Consider the following 25,315-nt stretch of genomic DNA (forward strand, 5'->3'; position numbering starts at 1 on the left):
CCAGTCCCCCTTTCTCCCCTCATGGGGATGTTTCTCTGATAATAAGGTGTGTGTAGATATGGTACTGCATACTTTGAATAAGGATGGCATAGGAGCGATCAGGGCTGATTTTTCTAGAGCTTTTATCTCAAGGCATGGTCTCTCTTGGGCTGATGAAGAACTAGAAATAATGATATGACAAGAGGGTAGTATGGACTCTACTCCTAGGGATTAGGGGATAGACAGGGCACAGAGACAGAAATGAAAACTATGGAATGTCAGGAATGGAAGGAACCTTAGAGGCAGCTGTAGAGCAAAGGATAAGCCCTGGACCTAGAATCAGGAAGACCTGAGTTCAAAATGTACCTCAGACATTTACTCACTGTGTGACCCTGGGCAAGTTGCTTAACCTCTATTTGCCTCACTTTCTTCAACCGTAAAATGGGGATAATAATAGCACCTACCTCACAAGGTTGGTTTGAGGATCAAGTGAATAAAGCAATTAGTGTAGTGCCTGGCACATAGTAGGAGCTATATAAATGTTTATTTCCTTCTTTTGCCTATCTAGTCTAGCCCTTAGGTAAATAAGAGACAGTGATGCGGCAGGGGATAGTATGGTCTCTACTTCTGGGGCTCAAGGGGATAGACGGGCATAGAGTCAGAAATTAAAATGAGTGTTTCAGAGGTGGAAGGAAGGTGGAAGAGAATAGCTAATTCAACCTTCTCATTCTATAGGGAAGGAAGCGGAAGGTCCATTGATGGGAAAGGGACTTGTCACTTGTCATGTAACAATTTGGCGACAGAATTATTGTTTTCCCATTTTGGAAAAAAAAAAGATTGGCTTTTCTGGCTTTGAAGATCTGAGACAGAGCATTCAGAGCAAGCAGGTTTAATGGGAGACTGCTGGGGTTAAGATGGAGAAGCTGACAGGAGTGCCTTCATCCTATAGGCAATGTGGAGCCATGGACACTTCTAGGACACTGATACGATGATCTTATTTCAGTTTTACCTCTGGGATTCTCAAGGGCCTCCTCCTCCCTTCTCAGGGCAGCCGTCACCTCTAAAATAAAAAAACTGAGACCCAGAGAAATGAAGTGATTTACCCATGGTCACACAGGTAGAGCTGTGATTGGAATCCAGATCTTATGAATTCAAATCAAGTGTTCTCTTTCCACCACACCACACTGCTTTCCCCCTACCCTCTATTTGTCTTCTCATTATTGTCTAACTCTTTCAGAAGGACTAGTTAAGCTTTTCATTGTTTTTTTCCTCATCTGACTTTAGGGTGCAGTTAACCCAAAATGACTATCCTTTCTTTCCTTGGGGTCTTTCTGCTTTCCTCCTTTGATTTTTGTATATTTAACCCAGTCCTGCCCAGCCCCAGGACTCTAGGCTTTAACAAAGTTTGAGAATCCAAGAACAACAAAACTTGAGGGGAAAGAGAATGCCCCCTGGATAAGGGACACAGGATGTCCTTACTGAAGGTCCTGATGTCACCTCCCTATTGTGCCCCTTCCCCTCACATTAGGCTGTTGCACGTGCTTGGAATATTCTCCTTCCTTATCTCTGCCTCTTGCCTCTCCTGGCTTCTTTCTGTTTTTAGCTAAAATCCTGCCTTCTTTTTCAGGAGTACTCATGTAATTTTGTATGTTGACTCCATGTGTCTCTAAAAGAATTACATTGTCCTGTGCCTTTAAAACTCATCCATGTAATCACGTTATACATACTTTATTTCTTATAATAGTTTTGTTACATGGGAGCTCTTGGTAAAAGCTTTCCCTATACCTCTTAATATTAAACTATCTCAGAGCATTACATAAATAATTTTGCCAGGTTTTCTCTATTTGTTAAATGTTAGAGATTTTTAGTCATTTAAAATGAGTTTAATACATTTTTTCCTTAACATTAAACTACATTTTGCAAAAAATAAAGGCTTTCCTGTTCCCTTTTAATTCTCCATTTTTATCCTGTATGTGGGCTGTTTGTACATAGTTGTTGTCATATTACCTCCCCCATTAAACTGCCTGGCGCATAACAGGTGCTTAATAAATGCTTGTTAACTGATTGACTGACTGTACTCATACAGCTACTGGTTCTGTAATTATATCGCCTCCCCTCCATCACTGAGCCTCCCCCTAGAGGTCCTGTCCTTGTTTTCTTCCCCCAGAGGAGCGCTGTCATTTGTCAGTGGCTCCTTATGGCCACTACCCCGGGGATAATTTCTCCACTCTGTGGCAGTGCCCTACTCAGATGAAGTCCTGGTGGTCTGCCTTAAGTTCTAGCTCTGCTTCTTGGGTCGGGGGAGGGAGTTTGAGGCGTAGCTACAGGCTGCTTTCTTCGGGTAGCAAAAGACTTTGTTCCTAGCCGATTGGGCCCTAGACTGGGCAGCGAAACAGGCTCTAGAAGAGATGGGGAAAGTAGAACTTGGAGAAGGGTTGTCTCAAGGGACAATGAGGGGTGCTCAAGGAGGATTAGGCTTTGCCTCTGTGCCGGAAGATTGGCTTATCCTTTCCCAAGCTTCTGGAGCTAGAGCATTTGGTTTATGCTCCGGGAATGTTTTAGATTTTTTTTTTTGGTCAAAAAGGGCATGAAAGATGCCTCCAAGTATTTCAAGGGCTGTCCTGTGGGGGATGGATTAGTGTTGTGTTGGAATCTAAAGGGCAAAACTAGAATGAATGAAGGTTGCAGAGAGGAAGACTTAGGCTCATTGTAAGGGAAAAAATGACTATTAAGGGTTGTCCTTAAATGGAATGAATGGGCTCCCCTCAGGCGGAGGTAGGGTGACTTATCAAGTCACTTGCCAAACATATTATTTACATGTGGATTGGACTAGATCTGGTCTTTGAGGTCTACTTTACCTCTGGGATTTTGGGATTCTCTCTCCTGGTTAATAATGGGATAGGAAAAGGAATATTCTTGAAGAAGATCCCCAGAGTTCTTCTCCCTGCCCTCAGCAAGTATCCTACCTCTGTGAAAAAGAGGCTGGCCACCTTCTTGTCACGTTCCAGTTTGGCCTCCACGTTGGAGATGGTCTGGTAAAGGAGTCCTTTGATTTGGCTGCAGGAATTATGCACCATAGCCCTGCAATGGGACAGGAGGGCATGAGACAGACTTACAACCAAGCTATCCTGTACCAACATTTGGTTTTGTGAGTGGGTGTTTGTTTCTCTGTGTATGGTATGTGTACAAGTAGTGCGTGCATTGCAGTTAGAAAAGCCTTGGGTTCTGGTCACTGTGGCACTAGGTATCCCAGGCAAGTTGCTTAAAAATTTCCCTCCCTGGCCATGAAACTTACTAATTATCCTGGGCAGGTCATTTAAACCCTCAAACCCTACCCATGGTACTTGGGCAGGTCACCCAAACCCTAGCAATGATATGTACTTGGGGAAGTCACTTTGACTCATTGGGTCTCAGTTTTCTCACCTGTAAAATGGGGTTAAATGTATTTGCTCTTTATATCTTATAGGGCTGTTGTGATGAAAGGGTTTTGGTAACCTTAAGGCACTACAAAAATGCAAGTATTTTTAGGACAAAGACTGAGACAAAGCCATTGGATGCAGAAGTTAAGAGATTATTATTGATACCCTTTGGAAGGAATAGCCCATCAGTTAAGTGATGGTATTCAAAGCCAGGTAGCCAGGAGTAAATGAGAGGCAGGGAGGCAAGTTGATGATTCCAGATGATATTTTCCAAGAGTCTAACTATGAAATGATATACTTCATAACACTCCATGCTTTGGTAGGTGATCTTGATGTATTTCTGTGGCCATAAAACAACAACAAAATCTGCATTCTCTGCTGATCAGTTCCTTAGCACTTCACGAGGCTTTTGTATGCACGTAGTCCATTGGAGGGCCTGCACTAAATCTCTTCCAGGTTAGTAGGGCCAGCCACAGCTTGGGCTACTGGCACTGCCTTGGAGAAGCCAGGATTGCTGACTCTTTTGGCATGATGAGGCATTGCAGGAGGATGTTGGCAGAGCTGTTTTTGTGATCATTATTATCATTCTGTTGTGAAGATGACACATGGTAGGTGTGAGTAGGCTGTGGCATAAATTGCCAAAAAAGAAATATGCAGAGGAAATGTCAGAAAACTATAGACTGGAAAGTAAGGTGGGTGGGTGAGGCAGGGAAAATAAGTGGTAACTAATAAGTGGCCTCTGTGCTCCATTGGCATCCATGCGATGTCAAGGTTTTCTAAAGAAAGGCCCTCCCTAGAGCGTTGGGTGAATTCCCTGGGCAGGATCTGTGAGGTAAAAATGGCTAGACTTGCAGTCAGGAGACCTGGGTTCAAATGTCACCTTAGATGCTCACTAGCTTTGTGGGCCTGTCACTTGAGTTTTTAGAGTTATCCATAGGATGGAGATCATCAGATGTGCATATACCTGTCTTATAGAGTCATTGCTATGAAAATTATGTATCAGATTTCTATATGAGTAAGAGTTATGCATGTGTATTCTATGTGTCTTCATGTATATACATATGTATGTGAGTGTCATATGCCTCCATGTGAATGTTTGCAAAGGATGAGGCTGGACAAGAAGAGTCCATGGAAGACTTAAACCACTTAGACTTTTAGAATCAGTCTATAAAGGGCTTTAGAGATAGGTTATTTAAAAAAAGAATCATTTGGAGGCCCAACATCAGGAGATCTAGAGGGAGACCCTAGCTTGTTGGGAGCTTACAAGGCAGGGCCTATGTGATAATGATTACAAGGACAAAAGGAGTTCAGGAGGGGAGATTTCTGGGAGCTGGAATACTCATGGAAGACTTCCTAGAGGGGGGGTAGAATTTGAAGGGATCCCCAAAGAAGTGCAGCATTCAAATAGGCTGAGAGGATGGAGAGGGCATTATAGGGGTATGTGTGTGAAAAGTACAAAACAAGGTCAAATCAGGTGTTAGATTGAGGCAGTTTTGTGGGGCAATGAATAAAACACTGGCCCTGAAGTCAGGAAGACCTGAGTGCATATCTGGGCTCAGACATTCTAGCTGTGTAACCCTGGGCAACCTCTAATGATAATGACAGTACCTACCTTCCTATGGTTGCTGTGAAGATAAAATGAGACATTATTTGCAAACCTTAAAATACTACCTAAATGCTAGCTTAATGTAATTGAGTGTCAAGGTGTCAAGTCATATCAGGAACCAAGAAGAGAGATTGGCATCAGTTAGAACAGTCAAAGAAATCTTCTTGATGGATATAGGTCTTAGAGGAGTGAGGCCCTGAAGGATGGAAGGATTTCTATAATAGATCAAAACATGAATGGTAATTGATCCTTCTCTGAGGTTCCTCTTTAACTTTTATAATGCCTGCCTCTATCTAGCCGTCTAATCCAGATGACTTGGTCTAGTGGAATGACCACTAGCTCTTGAGACAAAGGATCTGGGTTTGAATTCAGGCTCTTTCTTGTTATCTGACTGACCCTTGGGCAAAATGACACCACAGAATCTCCAAATTAGAAGGAACTTTTAAAAAAAGGCCGTTAAAAATATTTATAGCAACTTTTTTTTTTTGTGGTGGCTAAGAACTGGAAATCGAGGGAATGTCCATTAATTGGGGAATGGCTGAACAAGCTGTGGTATATGTTTGTGAGGGAGTATTACTGTGGTATAATAAATGACAAGCAGGATGATTTCTTTTTTTATTAATTTATTTTGACCTATAAACAATCACTTCCATAAGCTTTTGAGTTTTAAATTTTTCTCCCTCTCCCTCCCCACCTCCTTCCCCAAGACAGCACACAATCTGATATAGGCTATACATATACATTCCTATTAAACACATTTTCACATTAGTGATGTTGTAAGAAAGAATTAGAACCAATAGGAGGAACCACCAGAAAGAGGAAACAAAACACACCAGAAGAAAAAAAATAGCAAATGGTATGCTTCGATCTGCATTCAAACTCCATAGTTCTTTCTTTGGATGTGGATAGCATTTTCCATCGATGAGGCCTTTGGAGATGTCTTAGATCCTTGTATTGCTGGGAAGGGTTAAATTTATCAATATTAGTCATTACACAGTGTGGCTGTTACTGTGTACAACGTTCTCTTGGTTCTGCTCACTTCACTCAGCATCAGACCAAACAAGTCTTTCCAGGTTTTTCTGAAGTCAGCCTGTTCATCATTTCATATAGTGTAATAGTATTCAATTACATTCATATACCACAACTTGTTCAGCCATTCCCCAGTTGATAGACATCCTCTCAATTTCCAATTCTTTGCCACCACAAAAAGAGCTGCTATGAATATTTTTGTACACGTGGATCCTTTTCCCATTTGTGTGGTCTCTTTGGGTTACAGCCCTAGAAGTGCTATTGCTGGGTTAAAGGGTATGCACGTTTTTATAGCCTTTTGGGCATAGTTCCAAATAAGCAGGATGATTTTAAGAAACACCTGGAAAGACTTACATGAACTGACACAATGTGAAGTGAGCAGAACTAAGAGAGCATCATACACAGTAACAGCAACATTGTATGATAAAGAACTGTGAATGACTTAGCTATTCTCAGCAATACAATGATCCAAGACAATCCCAAAAAACTCATGATGAAACATGCTATCTGCCTCCAAAGAAAGAACCGATGTTGTCTGAATATACACTGAAACATACTATTTTTCACTTTCTTTTTCTTTTTTGTTTGAATCTTCTTGTACTAAATGAATAATATGGAAATATTTCATATGATTGCACATGTTTAAGCAATATCAGATTGCTTACCATCTCAGGGAGTGGGGAGAGGAGGGAAGGAAGGGAGAGAAGGATAGAAATTGAAACTCAAAACTTAAAAAAAAGAGTTAAAAAATTGTTTTAACATGTAATTGGGGAAAATAAAATATTATCTTTTTTAAAAAGGCCATTTTAGTCCAACCTGTACCTGACCAAAACATAGAATGTATAGAACATAGAATGTTAGAAATAAGTGACACTTCAAGAGATAGAATATAGAATGTCAGAACTGGGTGGGACCTTGGAAGATAGAACGTAGAATGCCAGAGTTGGAGAGGACCTTGGAACATTGAACCTGGAATGTCAGAGCTGTGGAACGTAGACCATCGGATGTCAGAAGCTGGAATGGGCTGCTGAGATGATATGGCTCAGATCTTTCATTCTACGTTGTTGAACTGAATAGTACTGTTCCCCTCTCCTCTCCCCTGCCCCACTTTCACAGCATTTCCCAGTCTAGTACCTGGCAATGAGGGTCACCCCCTGATTGTAGGTATCAAAGCTGGAGAAGAGATCCCAGGCTCCTTGTAGCTCTAACTGTGCAAAGTCCTTCCAGTGGCCACTGGTGTACAGAAGACTCTTCACAGAATCCAGAGAGGTTCTATGGCCAAGAGGAACCAGAGTCAGTTAAGCAATCCTAGGATTTTGGAGCTGGAATGGATCTTAGAGTCACCAAGGGTTAGAGCAGGCAGGGACTTTGGAGATTATTTGGTCCTCTTCTCATCTTAAATGGAGGCCCAGACACATTAAATTTCTTACTTAGGTTCCTAGTTGGTCAGTCAACAAACATCAATTAAGTGTCTACTGCTACATGCAGGCATTGTGCTAAGTGCAAGGGATACAGTGAAAGGCAAAAGATGGTCTAGGGATTGTCTTAAACAACCAAGTACAAGCAAGATGTATACACTGCAAATGGGAGATAATCAACAGAAGGGAAGCACTAACATTAAGGGGAATTGGGAAAGGCTTCTTGTAGAAGGTGGGATTTTAGCTGGGACCTGAAGGAAGACCAGGAGGTGGCGGTGAGGAAGGCAAGAATTCTAGGCATGTAGGACAGTCAGTGAAAATGCTTTGAGTCTGGAATTGGACTGTCTTGTTCAAAGAGCAGGATGGAGGTCAGTGTTGCTGGATAGAAGAGTTTGTGAGGTTGAATAAGGTGACTGGAAAGGTGAATGGGGGAAGGTTATGAAGAGTTTTGAACATCAAACAGAGGATTTAATATTTGACTCTGGAGGTGATAGGGAGCCATTGGGGTTTATTGAGTAGGGGGCGGGGAGTGACATGGTCACATGTGTGCTTTAGGTAGATCACTCTGACAGCTGAGTGGAGGGTGGGCTGGAGTGGCAGGAAGACCAACCAGCAGGCTGTTGCAATATTCCAGGCTTGAGATGATGAGGGCTAGTACCAGGGTGGTGGTGGTGTCAGATGAGAGAAGAGGTCATAAAATAGACACGGCCTTGGCAAAAGATTAGCTATGGGTAAGTGAGAGAGTGAGAAGTCAAGGATGCCACCTGGATTACCTGGAGCCTAGGAGACTCAGAGGATGGTGGTCCCCTCAAGTAGTAATACAGAAGCCTTACATATAGCAAGAGTTAGAGCTGAGATCTGAGTCCAGGGATTTCCACTTTAAGCCCCATGAAAGATCACTTGGTACAAACCGTTCATTTTACCATTGCAAGAATTGATGCAGAGAGTGGAAGAGACTTGGCCAAGATATATTACACAATGTGTCGCAGGATCATAGATTTAAATCTGGAGTTGACCTTAGAGCCATCTCATGCAGCCTCCTCATTTTTACAGGTCAGGTAACTACAGCCAAGAAAGGTAACGTAACTTGCCAAAGGTCACAAAAAGTCTGAATTTGAAACCAGGTCTTTTGACTCCTAATCCAGTATTCAATAAATCTACTGTGTATTTGCTGCCTCCGTAGGGTTTTCTGTCAATTCTGGGCTCTTAGTGCTTGGGTGGGGGGTGGGGTGGGGAGTTGAGGTATACAGACCATCTTTTTATACAGGACCTTCCCACCTCCAACCAATATTAGACTGATGAAAGTGATGCCATTTCACACTAAGGAGAGGGACATTTCTTCTACCTACCTCCACTTCAGTGCTGAACTAAAAGTTCTCCCTTATGTCTAATCCTAATCTTTCCCAATATAGTATAAGATTACTTCACTGGGATATTTCTTCAGAGTAGGGATGGTGACCACTTAACTTTGTTACAGATCTTTACTTGTATGATTTTACTATATTTGTAACTAACTATAAAGATTATGCCATACCCCCCTACCTCCAGATGGAGGAGCACCTCAATTGACCTAGCAATGTGGGGTCACCATATCTCAGCATTGGAAGGGATAAGGATCTCAGAGGTCATTCTAGTCTAACCCCTCCCTGGATAAGAATCCTTTGTTAAATCCCCAATGAGTGGTAATAAACATCCTCTATAAGATCTCCATGAAAGAAGAACTCACTATACCCTTATGGGCAAAGAGCCCCTTATATTTTTGTACAGTTCTCATTGTATCACAACATTTCAGAGTCAGAAGGACCCTAGGGACCATCTGGTTCAAATGCTACTTAAACAAAAATCCCCTCTATGATATGCCCTCACCTGGTTTGTTTTGTTTTTAATTTCAATGAACAAAAAAATCAATGATTTTCTCTGCTTCCACCTTGGACCCCTCCACTGGAAAAAACAAACTGTTGTGACAAATATGTATAGTCAAGTCAAACAAATTCCTCCCATTGTCCAAAAGTTATATTTTTCGATCTGCCAAAGACTGTGAAAAGTCTGGATTTATTCATCACCTCTTGGTTGTGATCTATGCTTGCTCTGCCATATATATATAGAGAGAGACAGAGAGAAAGAGACAGAGATAGAGAGACAGAGAGACAGAGACAGAGAGAGGGGAGGAGGGAAGGAAGATGTATGTATATGTGTGTGTGTGTGTGTTTGTGTGTATGTGTGTGTATGTGTGTGTGTGTATGTGTGTATATGCCTTGAATAAATTCCCACTGATTAGTTTACTCTTCAGGCTAACCAGCAGAGCTTTTGGGCCTGGGAAAGAGGGGAGCTAACAAGAAAACACAGGATCTACAGGTAGACAGTACTGTAGAGATCATCTAGTTTAACTCTCTCATTTAGCTGTTGAAGAAACTGAGGCCCACATGAAGAAGTGATTGGCCCAAATTCACACAAATGTAAGTATTATTTATAAATTTTTATTAATGAAATTTATTTATTTATAAAATTTTTATTAATAAAAATAAACTCCCATCTATCTTCAGCTTCTCTCCCTGCTCATCTCTCACGCTCATGTTTTCTCTTTACTCCCCACCAGCCTAAAATCCAATTCTAGAGGATCAATGACATCTGAGATCTGGAAGGCACCTTAGAACATAGCATATTCTGGTGAAAGAAGTCAATCAATCTATAGATCATAGAATACCAGAGCTCTGAGGAAATTTAGAACATAAAATCATAGACCTGGGAGGGGCTTTAGAACTTGGAAAATAGTGTCAGAATAGAGGTCATATAACCCATTGATGGTTTTATAAAAGAGGAAATTAAGTCTTGGAGGAAGGGACTTTCCCAAGGTTACCTTGAGAGTCGGTGGGAGAGCCAGGACATGACTCCTAGAGGTCATGGTTTCCACCAAACCACAAGCTGTGGCCCTTACCTCTGAGGGCTGGTCGTTGGTTCTGCCCCCTGTGACGTCTCATTCTTCTTTGGTGATTCAAGCAAGCCTAGCTCAAAGATGTAGTGCAGCTGAGTGAGGAGGCCCAGGAGGAGCTGTGGGTACCAGTTCTGCACAGCCTCTTTGTATTCACGGCAATACTGAATTTCATAGAGTGTATTCATAGCCTGCCAAGAAGAAGATGAGGGAGAATGGATCTTAGGGTGAAGATTTCCCAAGAAGAGAGGGCAGATCTTTCCTTCAGCTCTTCCAGTTTGTCCCTCCCTAGTCCTAGTCTTTGAGCTAAGACCCCACACTGGGCCACTGGGCACAGGATTAAGCTGGAGCCCATCAACTTATTTTTCTAATATTTTGATAACTCTATTTCAATTATAATTGATTTCCTTTGGATTTGATGCATTTCAAAGCATTATTCTGAGGAGGAGTTCATAGGCTTCCTTAGATATGGAGTCCATGACACAAAAAGGGTTAAGACCTCTTGCTAGAGAACTCTGATGGGACAATAATGAGTGTTCCTATGGTGCTTGTAAAGTTTCTGAAGCTCTTCTCTCAGAAAATTTTTCTAAGGTAGATAGCACGTGTATTATTATTCCCCTTTTACAGATGGAGAAACTGAGGCTTAGAGAAGTTAAGACATCTGCCCAATGATTCACCCAGAGCTAATAGAACCTCTGACTCTGAGGGCAGTGCTTTCCAATGCATCAGGCTGTTTTCCAACCATAAAGTTTGGAATGACTATGTTGGAAACACAGGGTGCTGGGTCATCACTAACTCCTAATCTGGCGATCTCCCTGATTCAGGAGGCCATCTAGTTCAATTCCCTCATTTTATAAGTGAGAAAACTGAGGCCCAAGAAAATTGCCAAGGCCATATAGGTAGTGTCAGAAGTGGGAGTTGAATGCAGGCCCTTTGGTTCTGACATTTTGTATGTATACCATACCTTCTCCCCCAAAGCCAGTTAATCCTGGATTGCCAAGCAAGGTGGTTACAAGCCTTGTCTTTCTTTGTGAAGATGATATGAGGGAGAGAAATTCCAAGTGGCTCCTTGCTTTGTATATATTTGTTTGCATGTATCTCCCCCATTAGATTGTAAAGTCTTTGAGGGCAGGGACTGTCTTTTGCCTCTCCAGTGCTTAGCACAGTGCCCGTCACATAGGAGGTGCTTAATGAATGTTTATTAATTGACTGATTGGTGTCTGTGAGAGAGAGAGAGAGAAGTTAAGGGCGTCGTGAAGATCCCTTGTTTACAACTTACAGCTAGTGAATCCAGGTAGAGTTCAGTCTCCTTGGTCTTGGTGACTTCCGCTGAACGTGGCCGCTCCTGTAGCTTGGTGAGCAGCACATGGAGCACCTTGGGGGCAGTCAGCTTCTCTAACCCCATGGCCCGCCAAATGTTGATGGTTTCACTGCCAAAAATTGCAAGAATTGGGAAGGTGGCAGTAAATTATTTGAGTTAGCTTGGTCCTTAACACATATTCCTAACCCCAGGTCCCTCACTGGGGCCTCAGGCAGGGACTTGTTCTAACTTTAAATTTATTCTGAACTCTGTACCCTTCCCTCCAGGTCAAGGGAAAGCTTTTGAAGTGTGGAACTTTTTCCTATATCCAATGCAAAGCTTTGAACTCAGATCTTTCTTATTCCAAGTCTAATCCTCTATACTCTGCTCCACTAAATCAATGGATCACAGTATTTCAAGCCAGAAGGGACATGGAAGGCATTTAATCCACTTCCTTCATTTGAGAGATAAGGAGCCCCAGAGCTCTGGGATGAGACCAGAACATTTCCTGAACTTGGCCAGTGTGGCCCTGGCTGTGGTCTGTTTCATGGCTCATAGATCAAAGACAGAAAACCGTAAGTGACCACGCAGATCCAGCCCCCTCATTTTATAGATAATAGAACTGAGGCTCAGAGAGGTCATGTGACTTATCCAAGGTCACACATCTTAAAAAATGGTATTTTGAACTCAGATCCTTTGATTTTAAATCCAGCATACTCTTTTCACTGCACTATGTTGCCTTCAAGGTATTTGACCTTAGCCTTGTAACCCTGCTCTGTTAAATTCTGGGTCTATAATAGGTCTATGACCTTAGGACTAATTGACCCTCCTTTCCTAAGAGATACTATAACTTTTAAAGATTTCCCAGTGCCTAGGGCAGGGGCCTCCCCAGCAATGGATTGAGGTCTGTTGTTCAAATGAAAAAGCTCAACATGGGACTCTGGGGGCTATCCCCTCAGTTATCCCCTCTGCCCACCATCCTCCACTGCCCAATGACAGCATGACTCCGAGATATAAATGGCAGCTTCTCACATTTATAGTCATAAATGTGTTTTATTTATTACACTTCCCCATTAAAGGACTGGAGAACTCTATCTTATAGGATAATGTCTGAACTCTTTAGCTTGGCATTCCAGGTTCTCCAGAACTGGTCACAATCTACCCTTCTGGCTTTAGTGGCTGCTACTTTCCAATACCAACCCATGGTGCCAGCTAGACCTGGTGTCCTTACCATCTCTTGAACATGTACAATTCAATTTAGGTCATTTAGGCCTAGACAGACCCTACCCCATAATGCCCGACTGAAATCAATGCTACATCCTCCAGGCAACTTTCCCTGACCCCTGAGTCCTTTATCTTCCCCTTCCTTTCACTCTTGTCCTGCCATGGTCTGATCTGTACATGCTACCTGGCTTTTGATCCTGAGTCTAACATTGGTGGTGTGATTTTGGGTAAGTCACTTATCCTCTTTGGGACTCAGTTTCCTCATCTGTAAATAAGGGTGATGGCCTAGATGAACTTTAAGATACCTTCCATATCTAGACCGATGACCCCTGGACCTATAGTATCAGTTTTCCCTGTCTTTCAAATGGGGGTAGTTATACCTACACTCCCTACTTCACAGAGCTCCTGAAAACCTGTGCTCTAAAAAATGGGAGGGATTATTAATATCAATATTATGACACTTAAAATAATAATTAATGTTATTATGGTACAACTGAAAAAATCCCATGTTACATTGCCTTAGACTATCCTGTTTTAAGTGAGTGAGTCTTGCTTTCCTCACTAGTCTGAAAGCTCTTTGAGAGTAGGAACTGTGTGTTATATTTCTCTGTGAATCCCCCTTAGCCTCTAGCAGAGGACTCTGGAAAGTGGGGTGGGAGGGAACATCACAGAACTAGGAAGGTGGGGTCTGGGAACACTAAAGAGAATGATACCTTACAACTGCTTTTCCATTCATTATATTAAAACCTCCTCTTCCTAGAGTTTTTAAGGTGTACAAAGCACTTTGCTTACAACAACAACAAACGGGATGGGGCTAGCACAAGGATTATTGCCCCCATTTTGCAGAAGGGGAAACTGAGGGATGAGAAGGGAAGTGCCTTGCCAGGTCATACAAGCATTCTGTTAGATAGCCAGGCATCTTGACAGGCTCTTGCTACAGATTTCTGAATACTGCTACCATGCAAACTTAGCTAGCTCCACAGCCCTGCTGAGGTCTGGCCAGGCTGGGATCCCTGACATGCCCCTTGTACCGGTCCAGTGGGAGAGAATACTTCAGGAAGGAGTTCACTAGTTCCTGGGTGTGGTATCTAGACAGCAAGGTGATGGCCTTCAGGATTTTTTTCTTGACATTCACTGAGTCAGTGGAGGTAAAGTGGCAATAGAGGATCTGGCTGATATCTGAAACCTGGGAGAAGGAAAAGAAAAGCAGAGGAAATGAGTAGGAGAGACATGGCAGAGACAGAATTGAAAAGACTTGGTGACTGGTTGGGTGGAGGGAGTTGAAGAGTCAAAAAGGAAGTTTTAAACATTGGTGGCTAGTGGCAATTGGAATGAACCAAATGAATGGTTGGGGAAGGGGAGTTGTTTCCAGTTGTGTCTGACTCTTTGTGACCCCATTTGGGATTTTCTTGGCAAAGACATTGGAATAGTTTGCTATTTCCTTCTCCAGCTCATTTTTTTTTCTTTTTGGTGAGGCAGTCAGGGTTAAGTGACTTGCCCAGGGTCACACAGCTAGGAAATATCCAGTGTCTGATGCTGGATTTGAACTCAGGTCCTTCTGACTCCAAGGCCAGGGCTCTGTCCACTGTGCCGCCTACCTGCCCCCTCCAGCTCATTTTTACAGAGGAGGAAAATGAGGCAAGCAGGGTTAAGTGACTTGCCCAGGGTCACATAGCTAGTAAGTGTCTGTGGCTGGTTTTAGAGAACTGGAGTCAGTTCTTCCTGACTCCAGGCCCAGTGTTCTATCCACTACACCACCTAGCTGCATTTATTAATAAGTGCTTACTGTGTGTCAGACACTATGCTCAGTGCTTTATAACTATTATCTCATTTGATGTTTACAACAACTCTGGGAGGTAGGTATTATTCTTTTTTTTTAAAAATTATTTTATTTTTAACTTAGGAAACAAAACAAGCATTTTTATAATGTAGTATAATAAAAAAAGATGATTGCACATGAAACTGCAAATCTGTTATGTACAATGGTGAAGGTAGGTAATACTCTTACCTTCATTTTACAGATGAGCAAACTAAGGGAGGCACAGATCAAGTGACTTGTATAGGGTCACACAGCTAACAATTATTTGAATATATTACCTAGCTGCCTCTGTGGTAGCCCCATTAGCAAAAGTAGGAAATTCAATTCAGCAAGTATTTCGCAAAATTACAGAATTTACGAGTTTGAAGGGATCTTAACTGCCATCTGGTCCAATCCAAATATTAAAGAAATTTGGACTGTAATGTACCAGTTGAGTGCTCATCTAGCGTTGCTTGAAAACCTCCTAAGAGGAAGAACCCAGCCACCCCTGGGGCAGCTCCTTCCACTTTTGGGCAGCTCTAATAATTACTAGGAAATGTTTCCTGACTTTGACCCTCAATTTGCCTCTCTGTAACCTCCACCATCACTCCTGGTTGTGCTCTTTGGGGTCAAACAGAACAAATCAAACCCCTCTTTCCCATAGCAGTCCTTCAGATGTTTAAAGGCAACTAACACATCCTCCCTAAGTATTCTCTTTCCAAAATAATCACCCCTAGTTCCTTTAGACAATCCTTACATGCCATGAACTGAAGGCCCTTCAGCATCCTGGTTTATCCAGAGCCTAGTGTTTGTCAGATTCTGTGCTAGCTAGGCTCTGGAGATGGAAACTAAAATGTAAGCAGTCTCTGCCCTCAGAGAACTTCCGTTCTATGTGGCATTAGGAATGAAGGGTGGGGAACTATTCATACATAGCTGTTGGCTAATAGAAAATACCTACAAAGTAAATGTGAAGTCATTTCCACGTTCTAAAAACACGAGATGGAGGTGTGAATCAGGAAAGGCCTCTTATGGGAGGTGGTACTCCGAGGAGCATTGAAAGAAGTTAAAGATTCCAAAAACATGGAGGTGAGAAGGAAAAATATTCCAGGAAAGGGAAAGAGTCCACTTGAAGGCATTATAGGACCACCATCTCTAGGGGCTAGAACATTGGATCTCCAACTTTTTCAACTATATGAGGGTCCCCTTTTTAATATAAAAAATTCGAGATAGGTCTCTCTCCCCACCCTTACCCCTAATCATTATCTTTGTACTCTTCTCATCTATTGATTGAGAAAACATGGAGCAGGAAACAAGGCAGTGATTGGTACTCAAGTTTGTGCTACGAGGGACTGATGAAAAGAACTGAGAATGGTTAGCAAAAGAGGAGAAGAGTTAGGGGAGACATGGGAGCTGACTTTAAATATTTCATGGGACCATAGGGTCATAGATTTAGAGTAGGAAGGGAACCTAAGAGATTTTGTCAGGTGGAAGAGGGTGGACATGTACTTCTTGGGCTCAGAGGACAGAATTAGGAGCAAAGACAGAAGTTACAAGGATGTGAATTTAGGTTTGATATAAAGGTAACCCTTCCCCTCAGGGGCATTGCTATGGAGATTGGGGGAGTGGGAATGTCTATGTGCAGGTACATCACGTTTCACTTAAGAGTTCCTCAGATTTCCAGGGGCCTTTGGCCTTGGGGATTGTCATTCTGCCAAGGAGCCACAGTGGGGTAGAAAGCAAGGAGAGAAGGGCTGTATTAAGAGACATAGTGTTTCTCTGTCCTTTGTCCCTGGATTGGAACACATCTGGAATATTGCCCACACATCTGGACTATTATGCCCAGATTTACGCACCACATCACATTGATAAGTTGGGGACAAGATAGAATGTAATGGGAGGTGGGCAAGCAGGCTGGCAATTGTGCCATCTCATGAGAGATCTGCAAGAACACTGGCAGGAACCAGTATAAGCTCCTTGAGAGTAGGGATATAATTTTTTAAAAATTCAATGCTTCTTAGCACCCAGTAGGCACTTAATAATTGCTTATTCCCCTTAATAGATCAGATGGGGACTGGGCCTGTGATCTTATTGATAATGGAAATTCCTGAGTGAGGAAACTCCCTCTACCAAAAACTTAAGTCAGCTGGCCAGAGCACTGAGAGATTTACTCAGTGAGACTCAAATCCAGATCTTCCTGACTTCCAGACCAGCTCTGTGTCCACTAAACCCTGCTGTCCTTTGACTTAATAGGTATTTGATGAATTGAATCGAATTGAAGGGCCTTGAAATCTGGCGTTGTGAGCTCAGGTAAAAGGAAATGGGGGTGTTTAGCATGGAGAAGACTTACAGAAGAGGCCTGCTCATTGTTTTCAGGCATTTGAAGGACTGTCATGTGGAAGAGGGATTCCACTCATTCTACTTGGCCCCAGAGAGAACTGGCACAGGAAGTACTTCCTAACGATTATCATGGTCCAAAAGGGAAGGGGCCTAGTCCTAGAAGGGCCGTGGGGTCCTCAGCAGAGGCTGAATGCCGCATGTCGGGGATGTTCCCAACTAAATAGGGGATTTTGAAAGTCCCTTCTAGCTTGGAGATTTCCTCTACATGATTCCCCTCCTGTTGCCTTATATCTGTGTCTGTATCTTGCTTCCTCTTGCATGTAGTGACCTCAACTTAGTAGGATCTTGGTAAATGTCTTTTCACTTAAGTTGAACTGAATTTATAAGGGATTTTTTTAGAGGACCTAAAGGGATACTGACTCATAGATTAAGAGTTAGAAAGGAAATTGGAAACTGAGGACCAGAGAATGAAAATGACTTATTCAGGGTTGTAACAGTAATTAGAAGTAAGCTTGGAGTGAAGCTGAGCTCCCTCTGGATTCAAATCTAGTGCTCCGTAGGCTCCACAGAGCTAATAAAGAGAGTTTTAAATTGAATTTCAGAACACAGGTATTTGCAAACCTTAAAGTGTTTTATAAATGCTAGCTATTATTATTATCATCTGGCTGGTGTCCTTCCTGCCAGGGGTCTGGTTTGCTCGAATCTGTAATCAGAGAAGTAATTATGCTCAACTGAAGTAATAAACATAGAGTATTACACTGAATTTCAGAGGATAAGTATTTTATCATAAAGTAATTTTAATTTAAAGAAAATGAAGAAAACCTGGGCACAGCTGGTGGAAGGGGGAGGGGGAGAAGGATTGAATCCAGGCAGGTAGGCAGCATAGTGAATAGCCCTCAGGACCTAGAGTTAGGAAGACCTGAATTCAAATTAGCTTCAGACACTTACAAGCTGTATGATCCTAGCCAAATCACTTAACCGCTCTATGCCTCGGTTTCCTCATCTGTAAAATAAAGGATAACCATAGCACCTACTGGGCAGGGTTGTTGTAAGATTAAATGAGTGGACATACATAAAGAGCTTTGCAAATCTGAAAGTACTGTATAAATGCTAGCTATTATTATGATCTGGGCTCATGTCCTTCCTGCCAGGGGTTCTAGTTTTCCCACATTTTCTCTGATTACTCCAGTCCATACTGATTTCTCTGTTCCTAGAGAGACCCTATAGCTCATAGTCTAACTCTTGAGCCTCTGTTGTTTTACATTGTTTCAACATTAGGCCTGTGCTTGGAATAGAGTGGCATGTAATAAATGCTAGTTAACTGTCTGTTCTCTCGTAGTTTTTTGATATTTGAGTGTGTTTTTTCCCTTGTTGGACTGGAACCCCCAAACTCTGCCAGACAGGACGTACTTTTCTGCCTCTTGTCTCCCTTTCACTGTAGCTGAGTGTGAGACTGAGCGCATGTAAGCTCCTTGAGGGAAGAGATTATTTAATTCTGGTCTTTGGAGTCTCCAATATCTAGCACATAGTAGGAACTCATAAAATTTTTACTAATTGATTGATACCAGGTCCAAAGTCAATGCTTAATTGGTTGGTAAATTATACTTTCTACTGGGGCAGCAGCAATTGACTTGAGCCTCTTGGAAAAACCAGTCTTGTGTCCTGGGACTTATTTTGGTGTATTCCTGTCCACTCCTGGAGATCCATCCAAAGGATGATAGCATTTATAATCAGATGGGACCTTAGAGACACAACTTCCTCATTTTGCAGAGGAAGCACAGAGGTGGAAAGTGATTCACCCAAGGTCACACAAGTAATAAGTAGCAGAGCTTGGAATTGAACCCAGGTCCTCGACTCTAAATCCAAATCCAGGGCTCTTTATGGTACCACCTCCTCCAATCCAACCCACCACGTTCATTTGAGTACTTTATTATTTAGGACATAGACTGTGCTCCCTTTCTTGGAGGAGGAAACTCTAGGCTCTGTGTCTCAGTCCTGCTCATCTCATTCAGTCCCTGCTCCTTTAAACATTCATACCTTCTCTACCCAAGGCCCAAAATCTTCTAGGATGACAATGAGCATATCTCCTGCAGTTTCCATTCGGAAATCCAGGTTACCCCTTAGACCATCCATCACTGTCTGGATGAGATCTTTCATCTGAGGCAAAGAGAAATGCCTCGAAAACTCCTACATCAGACAAAAAGAAACAAGTCACGCTGGCGTCAGTAACCCCCCGGCCCTTTGGGTGCTGATGCCCAGGCCCTCTAAAGTCTAACCTCTTTCCCTTTGGGTTTAACTCTGCCTCTTTTCACTAACTCCCTTATTTACCTAGCATCTGTAAATGGCCCCTGAAATCTCACCTTTTCCAGGATGGTTTTCTGGATTGATTAGAAAATGATCATGTTTTATATTTGCAGGGCATTTTAAAATCTAGAAGAGTTTTCATAGCCTTGTAGTTCTATAGCACTGTCTCATTTGATTCACAAGGAAAGTGGAATAGATAAGATTATTCTTATCTGAGGCCTAGAGAATTGAATGACTAACCTAAGGTAAAAAATCCTAGAAGACACTATTTAATAATAAAAGGGATAATACATTTATATTGTGCTATAAGGTTTGCAAAGTGATTTATAATTATTAACTTAGTATCCTCCCAACAGCTCTGGGAGGTAGATATTATTATTGTCCCCATTTTACAGATGAGGAACCTGAGGTTTAGAGAGGTTAAGTGATTTGCCCAGGGTCACTATCTGAGACTTGACTCAAACTAGTATATATTCACAGTGCCATGTAGCTGCCTTTGTCTACATCTGTATTTGATATTTCCAATTCTTCACCTCCTACTTGCTTCTCAATCTCTTGTATATCCAGCTTCTGACCCCACTGCTCAATTGGAAATGCTCTCTCAAAGTTCACCAATGACTTCTTAATGACCTCTTTTCAGTCCTGATCCTTCTTGGTCTTTGTGTAGTATTTGATACCAACAACTACCCCAAGATATTCTTCCTTCTCTGGGTTTTCATGACCCTGCCCTTTTTTGATTTTCCTACCTTTCTGACACAGCTTTCTCAGTCTTTTTGCTGAATTGACATTATTTTCTAGTACTTTCTACACACCTTCTTTAGGTGATCTTATCAGTACCCATGGGTTCAAGTATCATTTCTATGCAGGTAACACCCAAATCAACACATTCAGCCCTTTTTTCACTCCTGAGCTCAGGTCCGCCATCACCAAATGCCTGCCTGACATCTCCACTGGGTAGGTCTCATTGAAATCTTAAACTTCATTATCTTTGCCCTCAAACTCAACTTTCTCCTTAACTTTCTCCTATTTCTTTCAATGGTGCCATCATCCTTCCAGTCATCTAGATAGGAAACCTTGGAGCCATCCACAACCCTCCACTCTCCTTCCATATTCAACCAGTCGTCAAAGTCTTATTGAGTCTACTTTCATAGCATCTCTTCTATGTGTCCCCTTCTTTCTGTGTATACAGCCGCCACCATGGTTTAGTCCTTCTCATCATTTCTTAGCTGGACTATTAAAATGAATTCTTTGAAGGGAATCTTAATTGATCTCCTTGTGTCTGATAACTGAAGTATAGCCTCTCCTTTCAAATCCATTCTTCATGCAACTGCCAAATTGATATTTCTAAAGTGCACATCTGACCATGGTACTCCTCTATTTAATAGGTTTCAGGGGCTCCCTATTGCTTCTGAGAGAAAATACAAGCTCCTCTACGTGGAAATGAAAGGACTTTATAATCTGGCTCCAACTTCTGTTTTCAGGCTGATCTCACGTTATTCCCTTTCACAAAATGTGTCTTCCAGCCAAATTGGCTTGCTTGTTGCTTTCTGCACATAGTATTCCATTTCCTGTTTTTGTTCATTTGTACAGACTGTTCCCTGTGCTTGGATTGCTCCCTTTCTTCACCAGCATGCCATGGAATCCCCATCATCCTTCAAGGCTCAGCTCAAAGGCCACCTCTTACAAGAAGCCATTCCTGATGCTCCCAGTTGTTGCTTATTGCTCCCCAACAAATTACTGTGAATTTACTTTGAATAGATTTTCGTCTTTACTTATCTGGGTAGATTTTATTTCCCCCAGTAGAATGTAAATTCTCAGAGGGCCAGGGACTGTTTAATCTTTGCGTTTGCATCTCCAGTGGCCATCCAGAACAACCTAGTAGGTGCTCCTCAGAAACTTTTGGTGAATAGAGTCGAAGGTCTCATAGCAATTTGGTGTCAGAGCTGGAGTAAGGAACCAGTTCCCTTAACTCAGTGCAGGGATTGTTTTCCTGAGCTATGTCTTATGACTGGTTAACATTAAGGGCTTGTCTGGATGGTCAGATGGCAAGAGATTTGATGTCTGGACCCTCAGTGATTAGACACAGCAATTGTGTGTTCCAAAGCTAGGTTACATTATGGATAGAGCGCTGGGCCTGGAGTCAGGAAGATTTGAGTTCAGACTAGCTTCAGACAGTTCCTAGATGAGTAACCCTGGGGAGTCATTTAATTTCTTTCTTTTCAGTTTCCCCAACTGTAAAATGGGGATAATAATAGCATTCCTTTCAGGGTTGTTGTGAGGATGAAGTGAGATGTGCCTGGCACATTTTTGTTGAGTCATTTTTCAGTACTGTCAGACTGTTTGTAACCCCATTTGGGGTCAAAGGTACTGGAGTGGTTTACCATTTCTTGCACATAGTAGGTGCTTAATAAATGCTTGTTCCTTTCCCCTTTTCCCTAGTTCCTAGAACTGTTCATAGGGTCATAGAATCTAGAACTGTTAGGGACCTCAGGTATCATACTTCATTTGGACATATTTGGAAGTTTGGGGGCCCAGAGGGGTAGAACCACTTGCCCAGGGTCACATAGGTAGATAGCAGAGTTGAGATTTGAAGTCAGTTCTCTTGATTCCAAAAATTCAGTGCTTTTTCCACTATAAGATATAAAATAATAATGATGATAATACTACTATTAACAACAACTCTAAGCAGGCAACAGACCTTAAACTGAACCTGAGGCCTATCTAACCAGGCTTTTTCTCTACCCACTGATTGATCTGTACCCTAGATCTATCAAACCACTGGACCTGTTTGTTTTCTCTTAACTCAAGTGTTGGTCTTTACAATGATCCTTAATAAAAATGTACTTAATTGAGGGGCAGCTAGATGGCACAGTGAATAGAGCACCAGCCCTGAAGTCAGGAGGACCTGAGTTCAAATCCGGCCTCAGACCAAATGCTTGACACGTACTGGCTGTGTGACCCTGGGCAAGTCACTTAATTCCAATTGGCCTAAAAAAAATGTACCTAATTGGATTTGGCTCAGTGCTCAAGTTGGTGAAATCTTTTCGGATTCTGACTCTGGCATCCAATGTGTTATTGTAAGAAATATGCTGGTGTGGGGAGTTAGAGGGCCTGGATTCAAGTCCCCGCTCCATTACTTTTGACCTGTGTGACCCGGGGCACTTTGTTGTTCCTTTCTGGGTTTCAGTTTCTTAAACTGTAAAATGAGATCATTAGACTTGATGATAGTTTGAAATCTTCTCACTTCCTGCTCTAAATCCATGACACGAGGACCCCCTGAACTATTCTCCCCTTCCTCATTTTGTACTGTCTGCCAACTGGATAAGCATACACCTTATTGTTATGATTTTTTTTGTTTAGTCACTTTCAGTCATGTCTGACTCTTTGGGACCCCATTTGGGGTTTTCTTGGTGAAGATACCAGAGTGGTTTGCCATTTCCTTCTCCAGATCATTTTATAGATGAGGAAACGGAGGCAAACAAAATTAAGTGACTCGTCCAAGGTCACAGAGCCAGCGAAGTGTCTGAGGCTGTACTTGAGCTCAGGAAGATGAATCTTCCTGACTCCAGGCCTGGCTCTATCTACTGGGCCACCTAGCTGCTCTTGTACCTTATCCCTTAATCCAAATCATTGAGAAAGAGTTAAACAGATCTCAAGCTCTCCACTGAAACCTCCTGCCAAACTTGTCATCTCTCCATTAATGACTACTTTTTAGGTTCGGTCATAAACAGTTTCAAAGCGTACCTAGCTGTCAACCATCCAACCTACATCTTTACCCATTTTTGTTCTCAAGGATAATGTAGCTGTCAAATGCTTTGCTGAAATCTGGGCACACGATATTGTGTCTATAGAATTCCACTCTTTTACCAGGCTAGTAACCCCATCACCAAAGACCATGACTTGTAGGTTAACTTTAGAAAATGACTTTTTTTTTAATATAAAGCACAGTGTATCTGTGCCCATCAAAGAATTGATGGCATTTTACAGATGAGGAAACTGAAGCCCAGGGAAGTTAAGTGATTTCCCTAAGGTTACATAGGTAGTAAGTGATAAGAGTGAAGTGGCATTTGAACCCAAATCCTGTCAGGAAGACTCATCTTCCTGAGTTCAAATCTGACTTCAGACACTTACGTACTATGTGACCCTGGGCAGGTCACTTAACCCTGATTGCCTCAGTTTCCTCATCTGTAAAATGAGCTGGAGAAGGAAATAGCAAACCACTCCATTACCTTTGCCAAGAAAACCCCAAATGGGGTCACAAAGAGTTGGACATGACAGAAATGACTGAACAACAACAATAATGGCCACTTCTGATTTTAAATCCAATATTCTTTCTGTGTTACCCTTCACCATTGTCTCTTCAGTAAAGGCTGGGAGGCAAGGCCTCTAGCTGACCTAGAAGAGATATGAATATCCCAGAAGATCCAAGCCAACCCCTCCTATTTTGCCCTGCTGGTCCCTTGAGAGCTTTGACCTTAATAATGTGGGAGCTGGGGTTGAGAGGAATCTCCGGCATGGGTATTGGTTCCTGCTCTGACAGACTCAGACAGGTTTCTTCACTCTGCCCCATGTTTCTGAAAAGGTCAGGTGCATTCAAGCCTGGTGAAGAGAGATGATTATCAATGGCTGCTGTTTCTTTAAAAAACAACTCTAGTTGGCTCTATTTCTACTTCAGAGTTGGCAGTAGAGTTAAGTGTCAAGGTTGGGGCATAGCCAATGAGGGGCCAAGTCTGGGGATGCAGTTGGTATTAGGGTATGGCGGGAGATGGGTGTATATAGGGCTAGGTATGAGGTCAGAGTTGGAATCAGGTTTGGATCAGGTTAGGTCAGGATGGGGATATATGCAAAGGTGGGATGTGGTCAAGCTTGGGTGTTTGGTCAAGGTCAGTGGACATGATCATGAATGAATTAATGTTAGAGCTGGACTGTGGTCAGCTTATAGTGAGTTCAAGGTTGGTTATTTGGTAAGGGCCATGGTATGGTCAAAGTTGGGGATGAAGTCAGGGCTGAGATGGCATGGTCAGGAGTTAGTTTTATCAAGCCTGAGAGATATGGCTGGTATGGAGGATGAGGTCAGGGATACTGGAGGTGGGTCAGTGATAGAAATGTATTTAGACTGTGGGTGAGATTAGGGTAGGTAGGTATTCTAGGATGAGATCATGGTCACATAGTGTGTTGTCACAGAGATTACTACCATGGTTGGAGTAAGGTCATTGGTCAGGGCATGCTCAATGTTCGGAGGTGAGTTTAGGACTGATGGTAATTCTGTAGGAGGAGGCATAGAGATAGAAAGGTGAGTCAGTAAATGAGGGGTCCTGCCAGGTATCACCTTTCTGATGGAGGAGGATTTGGTAGAGATAGTTAATTGCTTCAAGCACCAGTTGTTGTATGTCTTTGTCTGGATCCTGACATAACATGCCCAGCATGCCCACAATGTGCCCAATTCTTCCAAATTCCTCTGTTGTCTGGCAAGGGAAAATAAAGAAGAGAAACATAACGGGGGACCTAAGAGCTCATCTAACTCATCCTTTTCATTTTATAGGTGAGGTTCAGAATTTGAATCCAGGCTTTCTGATTCCTAAATTATTGCTCTTTCCACAATTGACCTACTACTTTCTGGGTAGGGAACACCTAGAGATATTTATTTGTTCTAGTTTTCCACCCCTAAAATGCACCTAAGCACCCCCCCCAAGACAAATCTAAGTGTTTCCTGTGTGGCAGGCATTGTGCCAAAGGCTGGGAATCCAAGTACAAGCAAAAAGACAGTGTCTGTCCCCAGGAGCTTGTGTTCTAGTGGGGGGAGACAACACATGAAAGGGATTTGGAAAGCGCAGAATGAGGGAATGGAGGGAAGAACTATCTGAGCAAGGGCATGGAGGCAGAAGCAGACCTTGGAGAGGAAAGAAGGGTGGCTGGCCTGAGCCTCCCTCAAAATGGAGGTCGTGGGAGGAATTCATCCACGAGAGAAAGGG

General features: G+C 42.5%; 1 protein-coding gene across 1 annotated transcript in view; it reads right to left on the reverse strand.

Moving 5' to 3' along the window:
• Positions 1 to 25,315, reverse strand: part of LOC110214246 (maestro heat-like repeat family member 5) — a 124,779-nt gene that overhangs the window by 26,058 nt on the left and 73,406 nt on the right. Inside the window, exons 16-22 of the mRNA XM_020995072.2 lie at positions 24,673 to 24,808; positions 23,818 to 23,942; positions 13,936 to 14,090; positions 11,660 to 11,810; positions 10,387 to 10,571; positions 7,168 to 7,305; positions 2,946 to 3,060 (exon numbers count right to left, since the gene is read on the reverse strand). Coding sequence (XP_020850731.1) covers positions 2,946 to 3,060; positions 7,168 to 7,305; positions 10,387 to 10,571; positions 11,660 to 11,810; positions 13,936 to 14,090; positions 23,818 to 23,942; positions 24,673 to 24,808 — 1,005 coding nt within the window. The remainder of the gene's footprint in view (positions 1 to 2,945; positions 3,061 to 7,167; positions 7,306 to 10,386; positions 10,572 to 11,659; positions 11,811 to 13,935; positions 14,091 to 23,817; positions 23,943 to 24,672; positions 24,809 to 25,315) is intronic.

The sequence above is a fragment of the Phascolarctos cinereus genome, unplaced genomic scaffold, assembly GCF_003287225.1.
Source record: "Phascolarctos cinereus isolate Bilbo 61053 unplaced genomic scaffold, phaCin_HiC Scaffold_4;HRSCAF=312, whole genome shotgun sequence".
Lineage (NCBI taxonomy): Eukaryota > Metazoa > Chordata > Mammalia > Diprotodontia > Phascolarctidae > Phascolarctos > Phascolarctos cinereus.